This window comes from Hippocampus bargibanti, linkage group LG03, assembly GCF_051943395.1.
Source record: "Hippocampus bargibanti isolate YZ-2025 linkage group LG03, ASM5194339v1, whole genome shotgun sequence".
Lineage (NCBI taxonomy): Eukaryota > Metazoa > Chordata > Actinopteri > Syngnathiformes > Syngnathidae > Hippocampus > Hippocampus bargibanti.
Window position 1 is genome coordinate 5,519,003 of NC_142736.1, and position 15,225 is coordinate 5,534,227.

General features: G+C 42.3%; 1 protein-coding gene across 1 annotated transcript in view; it reads left to right on the top strand.

Moving 5' to 3' along the window:
- LOC148900172 (AP-2 complex subunit alpha-2-like) overlaps positions 1 to 15,225 on the top strand; it is a 28,729-nt gene that overhangs the window by 2,211 nt on the left and 11,293 nt on the right. The window contains exons 2-12 of the mRNA XM_088991564.1: positions 81 to 149; positions 2,069 to 2,211; positions 3,172 to 3,365; positions 7,065 to 7,194; positions 8,628 to 8,729; positions 8,813 to 8,921; positions 10,545 to 10,695; positions 10,785 to 10,953; positions 13,147 to 13,284; positions 14,791 to 14,973; positions 15,042 to 15,139. Coding sequence (XP_088847690.1) covers positions 81 to 149; positions 2,069 to 2,211; positions 3,172 to 3,365; positions 7,065 to 7,194; positions 8,628 to 8,729; positions 8,813 to 8,921; positions 10,545 to 10,695; positions 10,785 to 10,953; positions 13,147 to 13,284; positions 14,791 to 14,973; positions 15,042 to 15,139 — 1,486 coding nt within the window. The remainder of the gene's footprint in view (positions 1 to 80; positions 150 to 2,068; positions 2,212 to 3,171; positions 3,366 to 7,064; positions 7,195 to 8,627; positions 8,730 to 8,812; positions 8,922 to 10,544; positions 10,696 to 10,784; positions 10,954 to 13,146; positions 13,285 to 14,790; positions 14,974 to 15,041; positions 15,140 to 15,225) is intronic.

The window sequence follows — 15,225 nt, forward strand, 5'->3', positions numbered from 1 at the left end:
TATTTAAAAATTAATGTGCTCAAAACATCGACTGATTTAGGAGGCAGTTGAGTTGAACTTTTATTTTATTTTTCTTGCAGGCAAAAGTAAAGAGTCGGAGATCAAAAGGATCAACAAGGAACTGGCCAACATCAGATCTAAATTTAAAGGTAACTCACAAGCGTGTTTGTGTGGGATGGGACTGCACAGTGAGCGCATCCATGCAGGTTGCTGTTCAATCACTGGGATGATCACTCTGCGACCGATGATGATGATGATGATGATGATGATAATAATAATAATAATAATAATAATAATAATAATAATAATAATAATAGTAACAGTAATAGCATAGCATTTCTCCACTGTGAGACTAATAAAGGCATATCCAATATCCAATATCAATAGTAACAGTAATAGTAATAGAAATAGCAATAGTAGTAATAGTAGTACTAATAGTAATAGTAATAATCAATATTAGTAATAATAATAAGACATTTAATTTCTAAGCGCCTTTCAAAACTCTCAAGGTCACTTTACAGTCACAGGATCAGTTTTTCTGTCGGTGAGCAGCGGCAACCATTCGCGCCAGCGTTCACTCGACCTGGAAGTAACACAGCAGCAAAGTTATGAAAGGAAGAGGAAAGGAAAGAAAGAAGTAGAAAAACAAAATGCAAGAGTTGCTGAAAGGCAGCCACTCTTGCGACGCCAAATAGGATGCGAATGGTGAACTTGCGTGTTGTGGCCCGATGCCGATCTTATTCTAAACTGAACCGCTTGTCTAAGTTTGACATTTTTATTTATTTGTTTTTTTGTTAGTTAGCTCACTCACTCACACATGCACTTATTAATTTACTTATTCACTTACACACTCACTTATTTATTAACTCACTCATTTATTTATTTATTAACTCACTCATTTATTTATTTATTCACTGACTTACACACTTATTTGCTTATTTATTCACCCACTCACACAGTTATTTATTTACATTTTCACTCACCTACTCACTCGCACACTTATTTATTTATTCACTCGCTCACGCACTCACTCACTCACCAGCGTATTCATTCATCCATTATTTATTTATTTATTTATTTATTTATTTATTTATGTTTATTCATCCACCTTATTTATTTATTTATTTATTTATTTATCTATGTACCTATTTATTTTTATTTCTTCAGTTATTTATTTATTTAATTATCTATTTGCTTTATTTATTTATTTATTTATATATGTACCTATTTATTTTTATTTCTTCAGTTATTTATTTATCTATTTACCTTATTTATGTATTTATTTATTTATTTATTTATTTATTTATTTATTTATTTATTTATTTAGAAAACTTAGAGAGAAAGGATTTGTAGAAAAAATGTAGAAATGATTGTCTTGAATAACGTAATAGGTTGAATTTCCACTGGGGGCGGGACTGTCTGAAAATGCCCAATTCGCAGCTCAATTTTTTTGCAGATTTTGGACATTTTAAGTCATTTTCATTGGTGTTTTGCATTTGAATAAAAATATCACACTGCGTGTTTTGGGTATTTTAGATCCTATAAAACGTTTTTCTGATGTCAGTTAAGAAACAAAAAAGTGACATCGGTTGTCTTTTAAGAGTGTTTGTATATTGTGATTGCACTTGCGTTTAATTTACCGTAATAGCATCAGAAATTTGTTTTTCATTCCCCTCCACTATTAGCACTAGCTTACTGTTGTTAAAAGATAAACTGTCACGAAAATACGAATACGTTACCTCGGAGAAAATAATAAAACAGTTGTTTATTCATTTTGGGTGTGAATGAAGTTGTCAGAAAGCTGATTTGTAATCTGTTAATAAAGTTTGACTGACCTCCCTGACTGTTTTGTTGACATTTCGTTTAGCGCTGCACCATCGAAGCAGCGTCTAGCACCGAATGCATAATGTAACTCCAGCCTCTAGCGTAGCGCCTTATAATCCGGTGCGCCGTATATATGGAAAAAGTTGTAAAATTAGTCATTCATTGAAGGTGCGCTTTATAGTGCGGAAAATACGGTATGTCTCCTCCCCCATAACGCGCCAATGTTGTTTTCGTGTCTTTACAGGCGACAAGGCTCTGGACGGCTACAACAAAAAGAAGTACATTTGCAAACTGCTCTTCATCTTCCTTCTGGGCCACGACATCGACTTTGGTCACATGGAGGCCGTCAACCTGCTGAGTTCCAACAAGTACACAGAGAAACAAATTGTAAACACAACATGAGTATCAGTATGACCACATGAAATTTGTCCAATCATTTTAGGATGGAGACACAAAAAAAAACGTTTTTTTTTAATTACAGTGATAGCTCAGCTTACGAACGCTTTAGTTTACGAACTTTTCGCCTTATGAACATTAAATTCGCGGGAATATAATCTTGGCATTCAAACTAGTTTTCGACGAATGAACCACACCACAAAGTGCCACGGTGGCTGGCGGACTAGTTTTCATCACCCTCTTTCTTTGAGTGCAGACGTGGTTTGTTATCGAGTGGCAAAATTTTGCTATTGTGGGACCGAAAAAGACAGGCTAGTGTTAAGCCAAAGAGGACACAAAAGAAAATGACGGTCGAGCAGAAGAAATAGATAATCGAAAACCAATTTAGCATCAATTTAGCGTCCCAGTACTAGTATGCTAAGTCGACTATTGCTATGTGGTTAAGGGTGTTTCTCTGTTGTTTAAGCAACAGCAGCAGAGGTTGTTGATTTGGATTAACGAAAAGCAGCTTGCAGGGGACAGTGTGAGTGAGGGTATTGCCGCCGAGAAAGCACGGCAACTTCACTCGGATATCATCAACAGGCAACTACATCAATGACCATCACAAAGGTCAATACAACGACTTTATTATACTGTACTGTTTATTTCCTTCATTACAACACAATAGCAGATTTATTATTCAGAAAAGAAGTTATATTTTGTGTAGTTTTAAGGCTTTTTTTAGTAGAAAATTATGTTTTATCGGGACCTGGGAATGGATTATTCTCATTTTGAGTAGTTTCTTATGGGAAATAAATGTTTGGCAGACAAACTTTTGGCCATCCACACACTTTCTGGGAATCAATTAAGTTTGTAAGCTGCGGTATGACTGTACACCCAATTGAAGTCAATTTCGCAGCAGGTCTCACAAAATGTCTTTGTACGCATGTTTTTGGGCCGTGTTGCCTTCAGGGTTATCTGTTCATCTCGGTGCTGGTCAACTCCAACAGCGACCTGATCCGCCTGATCAATAACGGCATCAAGAACGACCTGAGCAGCCGCAACCCCACCTTCATGAATTTGGCGGTACACTGCATCGCCAACGTGGGCAGCCGCGAGATGGCCGAGGCCTTCGCCTCTGACATTCCCCGCATCCTCGTGGCTGGGTGCGTGTCTTCTCCGCCGTGGCCGTGTTTTTAGATCTTTTTTTCCCTGTCATTTTTTTTCTGACTAGAATCCAAACGACAGTCAAAACTAGGTTTTCAACCATAATCCGTTTCAGAAACCCGTTTGAAAACCAAAACAACATTCCCCATGATAATCAAAGTCAACGTCTGCTTTTTTTATAGTGAATGAAAAATAGAAACACGTCGACTCCATACGAGGATCTTCTTTTCCTTTCGTCTTTTCCCTTGACGGGGTCGCCACAGCAAATCAGTGTCCTCGAGGATAACGTCCGATTTGTGGCCAAACACGTCTGCTCTTTAATCAAAACTTTATTCACCACAAGTGTGTCGATTATAATGAGACGGAACACGTGGAAGTGACATACAGTGGGACCTCGGTTTACGAACCCCTTGGCTTACAAACTTTTCGGTTTACAAACGTTACATTTATGAAAATTTTACCTTGGCATACAATTTTCGGGATACACACGGAGCTGCCACAATGAGTGATTTGTCGTTTGTGAACGAGTCCCGTTCTCCTAACAAGGAAATGACAGCTGACTTTTTTTGTCCTCTATTCCCCGCCCCAGTCTTCGGTTAAAGCCACGTGATTGGTCAAGAACGCAGCTGTGGGGGATCGGGTTACAGACAGAGAGAGAGTGAGGCCGTTCTCCCAAAAACAAAATGGCGTCTTCGGTTAAAGCCACGTGATTGGTCAAGACCCCAGCAGTGGGGGGGGGGGCGTTAAACATTAAAGAGACAGTGCGTAAACACACACACACGAAAGGGAGAGGACAGAGCTTGAAACAAAAAAAAAAACAGTGAAAAAAAGCAAGTAAAATGGTGAGAAAATGAATCGAAAACAGTGAAATTTGGACCCATTTCAACTTTGATAGTTCAAAAGCAGAGTGTAGACTGGGAGGTTAAATATCCCATCAATCAAGGCTCCACAAATAACCCGCACAAGTCATCTGTACAGTTGATGCAAAAAGCTATCAACCCAGCTAAACAGATCACAATTGATGAAGAACTACAGTAAAGTCTCGTTATATCGATATCGGATATATCGATAGTCCCGGTTATATCGATGCTATTTCTATGCACGCACGGAGAAAATTACATGCAAACAGGGTCGGATATATCGATAGTCCCGGTTATATCGATATTTTTTCGGACTCCCTTGAATATCGATATAACGAGACTTTACTGTAGATACAATTCCATCCATCCATCCATCTTCTGCCACTTATTCGGGGTCGGGTCGCGGGGGCAGCAGCTTCAGTAGGGAAGCCCAGAATTCACTCTCCCCAGCCACTTCTTCTAGCTCGTCCTGGCGGATCCCGAGGCGTTCCCATGCCAGCTGGGAGACAGTCTCTCCAGCGTGTTCTGGGTCGTCCCCGGGGTCTCCTGCCAGTGGGGCATGCTCGGAACACCTCACTAGGGAGGCGTCCCGGGGGCATCCTATTCAGATGTCCGAGCCACGTCATCTGGCTCCTCTCGATGTGGAGGAGAAGCGGCTTGACTTTGAGCCCCTCCCGGATGACTCAGCTTCTCACCTTATCTCTAAGGGAGAGCCCGGAAACCCGACGGAGAAAGCTCATTTCGGCCGCTTGCATCCGGGATGTCGTTCTTTCGGACACAACCCATAGCTCATGACCATAGATGAGGGTTGGGACGAAGATCGACCGGTAGATTGAGAGCTTTGCTTTGTGGCTCAGCTCCTTCTTCACCATGACAGATCGGTACAAAGTCCGCATCACAGAAGACGCCCGCACCGATCCGCCTGTCGACCTCTCGCTCCCTTACACCCTCATTCGTGAACAAGACACCCATATACTTAAACTCCTCCACTTGAGGCAAAATCTCCCCGACCCGGAGAGGGCACTCCACCCTTTTCCGACTGAGAACCATTGTCTCAGATTTGGAGGTGCTGATTCTCATCCCAACCGCTTCACATTTGGCTGCGAAACGCTCAAGCGAGAGTTGGAGAGCTCCACTTGAAGCCCCCAACAGTACCACATCATCTGCAAAAAGCAGAGATGCTATATTGAGGCCACCAAAACGGAAACCTGTGCCTAGAAATCCTGTCCATAAAGGTTATGAACAGAATCGGTGACAAAGGGCAGCCTTGGCGGAGCCCAACCCTCACTTTTATATGATTGCGACTTATTGTCGGCACTGTGAACCAGACTCTGACATCGGTCATATAAGGACCGAACGGCCCGTATCAGGCGCTCCTGTACCCCATATTCCTGAAGCACCCCCCACAGAACTCCACGAGGGACACGGTCAAACGCTTTCTCCAAATCCACAAAGCACATGTAGACTGGTTGGGCGAATTCCCATGCACCCTCGAGGACCCTGCTAAGGGTGTAGAGCTGGTCCACTGTTCCGCGGCCGGGACGAAAACCACACTGTTCCTCCTCAATCTGAGGCTCGACTTTCCGACGGACCTGCCCCTCTAGGACCTTTCCAGGGTGATCCCTCTGTAGTTGGAACACACCCTCCGGTCCGGACCACCACCCCGGTCTGCCAATCCAGAGGCACTCTCCCCGATGACCACGCAATGTTGCAGAGGCGTGTCAGCCAGGACAGCCCCACAATATCCAGAGCCTTTAGGAACACACAAACCCCTCCACCACGGTAAGGTGACGACTCATGGAGATACAATTATCACAGAGAAATGAGTCGAGATGAGAGGGATCGTTCCTCAAGATGGTGAAAGAAGCCAATGTTCCTCATTAAGTGTTTGTTTAATGCTGAGGAAATCGTACACTCGATTCCATCAAGCCATTAACGACCATCACAAAGTCAATAAAATGACTTTATTGTACAGTACAGTTTATTTCTTAAATTACAATACTATAGCACATTTATTATACATAAAATAAGGTATATTTTGTGTAGTTTTAAGGCTTAGAAAATTTGAAAGTAGAAAATTATGTTTTATGGGGACCTGGGAATGGATTATTCTCATTGTAATGGTTTCCTATGGGAAATTAATTTTTGGGATATACACTTTTCGCCTTACACACTCTGTCTGGGAACCAATTAAGTTCGTAAGCCAAGGTCACACTGTATAAGGAAGTGGAGGTGAGTCGAGTGGTGGCTTCAGGTGCACTCAGTTTGCTCCAGAAGCCATTTTTGGTTTTACGCACCGGCATAAAAGAAAATGGGTCCAAAACTGAATTGGTGGAGAACCCTTTAGTAGAAAATTGTTTTATGGTGACCTGGGAACGGATTATTCTCATTTTATTGGTTTCTAGAAGATGAACTTTTCACCTCACGAACATTAAATTCGCGAGTTTATGGTCTGGGCTGACGACTATGTTTTCGGCGGACGAACCAAACCACACGGTCGAACAGCGCCACGATGGCTATCGGACTAGTTTTCGGTGGATGAACACCAAACCACACGTTTGAACAGCGCCACAGTGGTAATTACAATACAATAGCAAATTTACGGTACATAAAATAAGGTATATTTTGTGTCATTTTGAGGCTTATTTTGTAGAAAATTATGTTTTATGTGGTCCTGGGAACAGATTATTCTCATTTTAATAGTTTCTTATGGGAAATCAATGTTTGGAAGACGTACTTTTCGTTTTACACACACTTTCTGCGAACCAAGTATGCGAACCAGGTATTTAATTTCTGAAAAGAAGACCCTCCCCTCCTATTTATTTATTCTCCTTTCAGGGACACCATGGACAGCGTGAAGCAGAGCGCGGCACTTTGCCTCCTTTGCCTCAACAAGACGTCACCTGACCTGGTGGCCATGGGCGAGTGGACGTCCAGGGTGGTCCACCTGCTCAACGACCAGCACCTGGTAATAAATTTTCAACCCTGCGTTGTTAACACAAGATACTGGATCCTCCGCACCCTGCCCACCACCTATTCCAGCGACTCTTTCAGGCAGGCGCTACTGATCCATGCGCACCAAATCCAGCAGACATTTCAACAGCTTCTTCCCCCGTCGCCGTTAACTCTCTCAACAGTAACCCAAATACAGTGAGACCTCAACTTACGAATGCCTTTTAATACGAACTTTTCATCATACGAACGTCAAATTTATGAAAATTAAGCCTTATAATACGTACTATTTTCATAATGATTGTGATTGGCTAAACGGTAGAGTCATGTATCATGGTAAGCCAATCAGAGCTAGTGTTCTCACACACACCGGAACAGCGTGTCAATAGTCACGCTAAATTGTCACGTGCGAGTTGACAGCTCGGGCGTGGCCTATGTTCGCGACACTTCATTTCATTGTCGTTCTGCAATTTCATTTCATTTCAACGAGTCACTGTCACCTCACCAGTGACATGATTACGACGGAAGTGCATCGCTACGTCTTGTGCTCCAAATGTTTGCTTGTGCTTCAAGTGTTTGCTTTGCACGAGGTCATTGTTAGACGCGAGTGTGCCATTTTATTCGCCCCGCCCGCCTTCTTTTGTCGCGTTGTATTCCGCGTCTGTGGAATCATCGGACTCGAGCCTTTTGTTGTCATAAAATCTCTGCCAGCACCTACGGGACTCGAAGTGAATGCAGATGACATCGAGGAGCTTGTTGCTGACCATAATGAGGTCATCAACACAGAGAATTTGATTTGCCTTCAAGAGGACAAGCAGAAGCACGCCATTAAACAGTTGATGTGCAGGCTTTTATTGAACAGTTCCATTCAGAAAAGGCTATAAGAATCATCAACATGATGAATGATAATGTGATGCCTCAGTTTCGTAAGACCTGACAAGTCAGAAAGCAACAGGTGTCAATTAAGAGCCATCAATGACCATCACAAATGTAAATAAAGTGACTTTATTATACAGTGCAGTGTATTTCTTTCATTACAACACAATAGCACGTTTATTATACATAGGATAAGGTAGGTTGTGTGTAGTTTTAAGGCTTATGTAGTTGAAAAGCATATTTTATGGAAACCCGGGAACGGATTATTCCCATTTTAATGGTTTCCTATGGGAATTTTTTTTGAGATACACACTTTTCGCCTTACACACTCTGTCTGGGAACCAATTAAGTTCGTAAGTTGAGGTCTCACTGTAGAACTGGATAGTGCCTCCATTTTTCTTCTGATGATACTAGTGCAGCATGTTCTAACGGAGAGAAATTCCTTGTGTGTTCTACATACTTGGCCAATAAAGATGATTCTGAAGATCGTCGCTCATCTGTCGCACTGCAGACTTTTTCCATGACTTTTTTTGATTGTCATTCAAAGACCAAAACGTTTTTTGTTTTCAACAGGGTGTGGTGACGGCGGCCACCAGCCTCATCAGCAACCTAGCCCAAAAGAGTCCGGATGATTTCAAAACGTCCGTGCCGCTGGCGGTGGCCCGACTCAGCAGGGTAGGTGTCACTCCCAAGCAAGTTTTGAAAACAAAAAAAACATCCTTTATTCCAACGCGTTTGGATCCAATCTTTTGTTTCAGATTATGACGTTGGCCTCCATCGACCTTCAGGACTACATGTACTACCTTGTGGCAGCACCGTGGCTCTCTGTCAAGCTGCTGAGACTGTTGCAGTGCTACCCCCCGCCCGGTACTTCTCCTTAATCCTTTTGTGACGCCGCCACAATAATAATAATAATAATAATAAAAATAATGGCGACGACGATGACTCTGATAACTACTACTACTAGTACAACAACTAATACTAATACTAATACTACTACTAATACTACTACTACTACTACTACTACTACTACGAATATTAATACTAATATTACTAAAACTAATACTAATATTACTCAAACTAATACTACTACTATTACTAATACTACCACTGCAACTGATAATACTATACTACTACTACTAATACATATACTACCACTAATACTACTACTACTACGACTAATGCTAATACTTATACTACTAATAGTAATACGACTAAAACTTCTACTACTACTAATACTACTACTACTCATACTAATACAGTGATACCTCGGTTTACGAACCCCTTGGCTTATGACCTTTCCGGTTTACGAACATTAAATTTATGAAAATTTAACCTTGGCATACAAACTATTTTTCGGGACACTCGGAGCGCCACAATGAATGATGTGTTGTTCGGGAACGAGCCCGTTCTCCTAACAAGGAAATGGGAGCAGCCTTTTTTTGTCCTCTATTCCCTGCCCCCAGTCTTAAAGGACAACCGACGTCACTTTTTTGTGTCTTAACTGACATCATAAAAACGTTTTATAGCATCTAAAATACCCAAAACACGCAGTATGATATTTTTATTCAAATGAAAAACACCAATAAAAATGACTGAAAGTGTCCAAAATCCGCAAAAAAATTGAGCTGCGAATTGGGCTTTTTCAGAAAGTCCCGCCCCCAGTTCGTGATGTCACACCAAGACGTCTTGCATTGCTGCAGAATAAAAACAATGGCTTTAGATTTGGAGAATATGCTTTCTTGTTACACATCCAGTTATGAATATGATTCAAATAGTTGTGGATGAGTAACAAGAAAGCATCTTCTCCGAATCTGAAGCCATTGTTTTGATTCTCGAGCAAGGCAAGACGTCTTGGCGTGATGTCACGAACTGGGTGCGGGACTTTCTGAAAATCCACAATTCGCAGCTCAATTCTTTCCAGTTTTAGCACACTTAAGTCATTTTTATTGGTGTTTTGCATTTGACTAAAATGCATCATATCCGCCTGCGTGTTTTGGGTATTTGAGATGCTATGAAACATTTTTCTGATGTCAGTTAGGAAACAAAAAAATGGTGTCGGTTGTCCTTTAATGCCGCACGTTATTGGTCAAGAATGCAGCAGTGAGGGAGGACAGGGGGGATTTGCAGACAGAGAGAGAGATCGATTTGCGACCGTTTGACTTATGACCGTTTTGTCGGAACGGAACCCGGTCGTAAGTTGGATGTTACCTGTATATAGGGAGGGGGGGACAGAGCGAGGGAAATTGGACTCGTGGATTTCCAAGTTCATAGGTCATTTTCGAAATGGTGCAAGCCGTCGAACACGCCGATGCGAGCATTTATAGTATTGCCGAAAAGTTCAATGAATGCAAATAGCAAAATCGATCTTCATTGACATTGGAAAATAGTTGACCAAAAAGCAAATTTTTGATGCCAACCACATTTGGAATCCAATCACGAGGAGGCTGATTAATTTTCGGTCCATTTTCTCTTCCCGACGTTGTTCAGAGGATGCGGCGCTGCGGAGTCGCTTGACGGAATGTCTGGAGACCATCTTGAACAAATCCCAGGAGCCCCCCAAGTCCAAGAAGGTTCAGCACTCCAACGCCAAGAACGCCGTTCTCTTGGAGGCCATTTCGCTCATCATCCACCACGACAGGTAGCGCCCGCCAAGTCTTCAAAGAGGCCATCGTGTCGCATTCGGAAAGGCCGAGTCTCGGAGGTCATTTTTGGGGCGTTGTCCCGCAGTGAGCCCACCTTGCTGGTGCGAGCGTGCAACCAGCTGGGTCAGTTCTTGCAGCACCGCGAGACCAACCTGCGCTATTTGGCCTTGGAGAGCATGTGCGCCCTGGCCAGCTCCGAATTCTCCCACGAGGCCGTCAAGACGCACATCGACACAGTCATCAACTCTCTCAAGGTGAGCCCCGCCCGCCGCTGTTGCTCGTTAGCCGACTGCTAATGGAGCCAGCGCGTATCTCAAATTAATGTGGAGACATCAACGTTTAAAAAAAAAACACAAATCCACAACTTGGTTGTCAACATATTAATTTAATACAGGTAACATCCGAGTTACGACCGGCGCAAGTTACGACCACCTATACTTACGACCACCAGACCCCCTTTTTTTTTTTAATTCTACGCCTGGCACCGCAACGCGTGAACAGCCGGCAATGCATACTACAATTTTGGTACACGTTTTTTTTATCTCACTCTCGCACAGCAATCTACTGCGTAACTACACTCAGCAGTGTAGTTATACAGGACAGATACTATCTCGACAATATCTTCTGTAGTACTGCACACTGCTTTTTTCCTTCAGCGCCTGCTGACAGTCGTTGCGAGACCTGTTGTGGCTCAATATGACTTCATATACAGGTAACATCCGACTTACGACCGACGCGACTTACGACCACACGTACTTATGACCGCGACCGCCAAACCCTTTTTTAAAACAGTTTGGTATACATTACAGTTAGATGTATACAGTAATAAAAATCGATAATATGAAATAGAAAATGATAAAAACGACACTAAAAGGTAAGTATAACATTTATAAATGAACTGTACAGCAAACAGTTTTGTATACATTACAGGTACAGTTGTACAGTAATTAAAATTGATAATACAAAATATAAAATGATAAAAATGACACTCAAAGTTATCCAATTTATAAATACCGTAAACAGTTTGTTATATAATAGTATTCAATAGAAAACATTGCTTATAAACAACAGATTGACATTGTATACTATCCTGTCGTGTAAACGTCACTTTGGCCATTTTGAATTGATTTCGACTTACAACCATTTGAGTTATGACCGTTTTGTCGGAACGGAACCCGGTCGTCAGTCGGATGTCACCTGTATAAGGCGCACTGGTGCAGGGTCATCTTTCCAAAAAAATCAAGGCATTTTTGGCGGTTCGCCATATACACTGGAAAATATAGTACAGTGATACCTCGGTTTACGAACTCCTTGTCTTATGAACGTTTAGGTTTACGAACGTTAAATTTATGAAAATTTAACCTTGGCATACGAACTATTGTTCGGGATACACACGGAGCGCCACAATGAGTGATGTGTCATTCGCGAACGAGCCCGTTTTCCTAACAAGGAAATGGCAACAGACTTTTTTTTCCTCTATTCCCCACCCCAGTCTTAAAGCCGCATGTGATTGGTCAAGAACACAGCAGTGAAGGGGGGTTTACAGACAGAGAGAGAGTGAGGCCGTTCTCCATCAAAGAAAATGGCAGCCGACTTGTTTTTTGTCCTCTATTCCCCGACCCCATTCTTCGATTTAAGCCACGTCATTGGTCAAGAACGCAGCAGTGAGGGGAGGTGGTTTAAACATTAAAGGACAGGCAGATGACAAACAGTGAAATTTGGACTCGTTTCAACTTTGGTAGTTCAAAGGCAAAGTGTAGACTGCAAGGTTAAAATATTCCATTGATCAGGCTCCACAAATAACCCGCACAAGCCATCTGTACACTTGATGCAAAACGCTATCAACCCAGCTAAACAGAACACAATTGATGAGGAACTAGGTAAAATTATTCCAGAGAAAGCACCTACCATGGATCATTCCCCAAGATGGTGAAAGAAGGTTACGTTCCTCATCAAGTGTTTAATGCTAATGAAACCAGCCACTACGTTCCATGAAGCCGTCAACGACCATCACAAAGGTAAATAAAACGACTTTATAATACAGTACAGTTTATTTCTTTAATTATAAATCCATAGCACATTTATTATACATACAATAATGTATATTTTGTGTAGTTTTAAGGCTTAAAAAAATTAGAAAGTAGAAAATTATGTTTTTGGGGACCTGGTAACGGATTATTCTTATTTTAATGGTTTTCTATGGGACATTAATTTTGGGGATGCACACTTTTCGCCTTACACACTGTCTGGGAACCAATTAAGTTTGTAAGCCAAGGTATCACTGTACTTCAATACTGAACATAGTTGTTGTGGAAACACGCATTTGATTTTTATAGATATGTATCTCTGTGAGTCGTTAAATGAATTTTGACCCCCCACCCCACCCCGGGGTGCCTTTATGTTACGAGCCACGTTTGGTCATATTCCTGCCAATTATTTGTCGGCAGACGGAGCGGGACGTGAGCGTTCGCCAGCGTGCGGTGGACCTTCTCTACGCCATGTGCGACCGCAGCAACGCCAAGCAGATTGTGGCGGAGATGCTGAGCTACTTGGAGAACGCCGACTACTCCATCAGAGAGGAAATAGTACGTTTATGGATTTGATTGATTGATTAGTTTGTTTGCTCGATCACTCATTCATTCTTTCATTCATTTATATTTATGTATTGATTTATTTATCTATTTATTAATGTATGTATTTATTGATTTAATTATTGATTTCATAGTTTGTTCGCTTGATCACTCATTCTTTCATTCGTTTATATTTATGTATTGTTTTATTTATGTATTTATTAATTGATTGATTTATTAATTCGTTTGCTTGTTCACTTTTTTTTCATTCTTTTGTTCATTTATATTTATGTATTGATTTATTTATGTATTTATTCATTCATTTATTCATGCATTTATCTAGCTAGCTATCTCTCTATCTAGCTAGCTAGCTATCCATCCATCTAGCTATCTATCTAGATCAGGGGTCGGGAACCTTTTTGACTAAGAGAGCCATAAAAGTAAAATATTTAGAAATGTTTTTCAGTGAGAGTCACGGGCGTGCGCGCACATACAAACGCGCGCGCCCATACAAATGCGCGCGTGCGCGCACACATACACGCACGCGCGCACGGCCACTTTTCAACAAAATATCAGAATGTATTATTTAAAATAACTATGTGATAGTACTCACCGTTAACATGAATGGTTTTCCGTTCCTCGGGATTGGTAAAAATCCTGGCAAATGATCGGAATGAAATTCAATTTGCCGGTTCAGAGGCGAAGTTACTGCTAGCTAGCCTGCACAAGGCTCATAAGCTTCCACACTTGCTATCTGCAATCTACTTCTCCCAGAAGTATGTTGATGCTAATGTTAACATGGGGCTTGTTAAAATGTCACTGACATTCGACTGTTTCATCAATGGTGTTGTTTCATTGCAAATTAGAATCAGAACATTTTCTCTCCTCAAAGGCTAATGCTCCGGTGCATTCAAGCTGAAGTGCACTCGTGGGGCTCATAAAATAAAAATACAATAAAAATAAAAATAAAAATGGCGCTTTCGGCCAACCTAGGTCAGTGTCATCCAATCAAAATTGCGCTTTCCGCTAACTGCAGCCCCAACGGGAAATGAACGGCGAAAAAACGAGAATATGTATTTAGTTTTATCGGCGAGCCATATGCAATCATCAAAAGAGCCATATATGGCTCGCGAGCCATATGTTCCCGACCCCTGATCTAGATGGATGGCTATCTCTCTAGCTAGCTATCTATATGGCTAGCTAGCTATCTAGTTATCCATCTATCCAGCTAGCTAACTCGCTATCTATCGAGATGGATCGAAGGATGGCTATCTAGATATCTAGCTATCCAGCCATCCGGCTATCCATCGTGGTAGATTGCCATCTATCCAGCTATCTATCTATCTTTGTCTGGGTGTGTGTCAAAAACAGTTGGGGTGGGGGGCAGGTTGAAATGATGCAACTGACTCCCCTTTTACAGTATATCCCCAAATTGAGGCACTTGGAACAGTGGGAGGGCGTGTAGACTTTTCATACGAGCTCTCCGCAAGGTCTTAAAGGCTCTGGGTCTCCGCCCCGCAGGTGCTCAAGGTGGCCATCTTGGCTGAGAAGTACGCGGTGGACTACACGTGGTACGTGGACACCATCCTCAACCTCATCCGCATGGCGGGGGACCACGTGAGTGAGGAAGTGTGGTATCGGGTTATCCAGATTGTCATCAACCGAGACGACGTGCAGGGCTATGCCGCCAAGACTGTCTTTGAGGTGAGCGCCTAATGGCCACCTCCGCGTGTCCCGGGCTGCCCGCGTCACGGCCGGCCGATTGCTCGCAGGCGCTCCAAGCACCCGCCTGTCACGAGAACTTGGTGAAAGTGGGAGGCTACATCTTGGGGGAGTTTGGCAACCTGATCGCAGGAGATCCGCGCTCCAGGTACAAATTCTCCTCCTCCTTGACTCACCGTGGGGTGAGGCCAGCCAAACGTGGCTTGCGGACGGCCAAAGTGAGTGACACTTTTG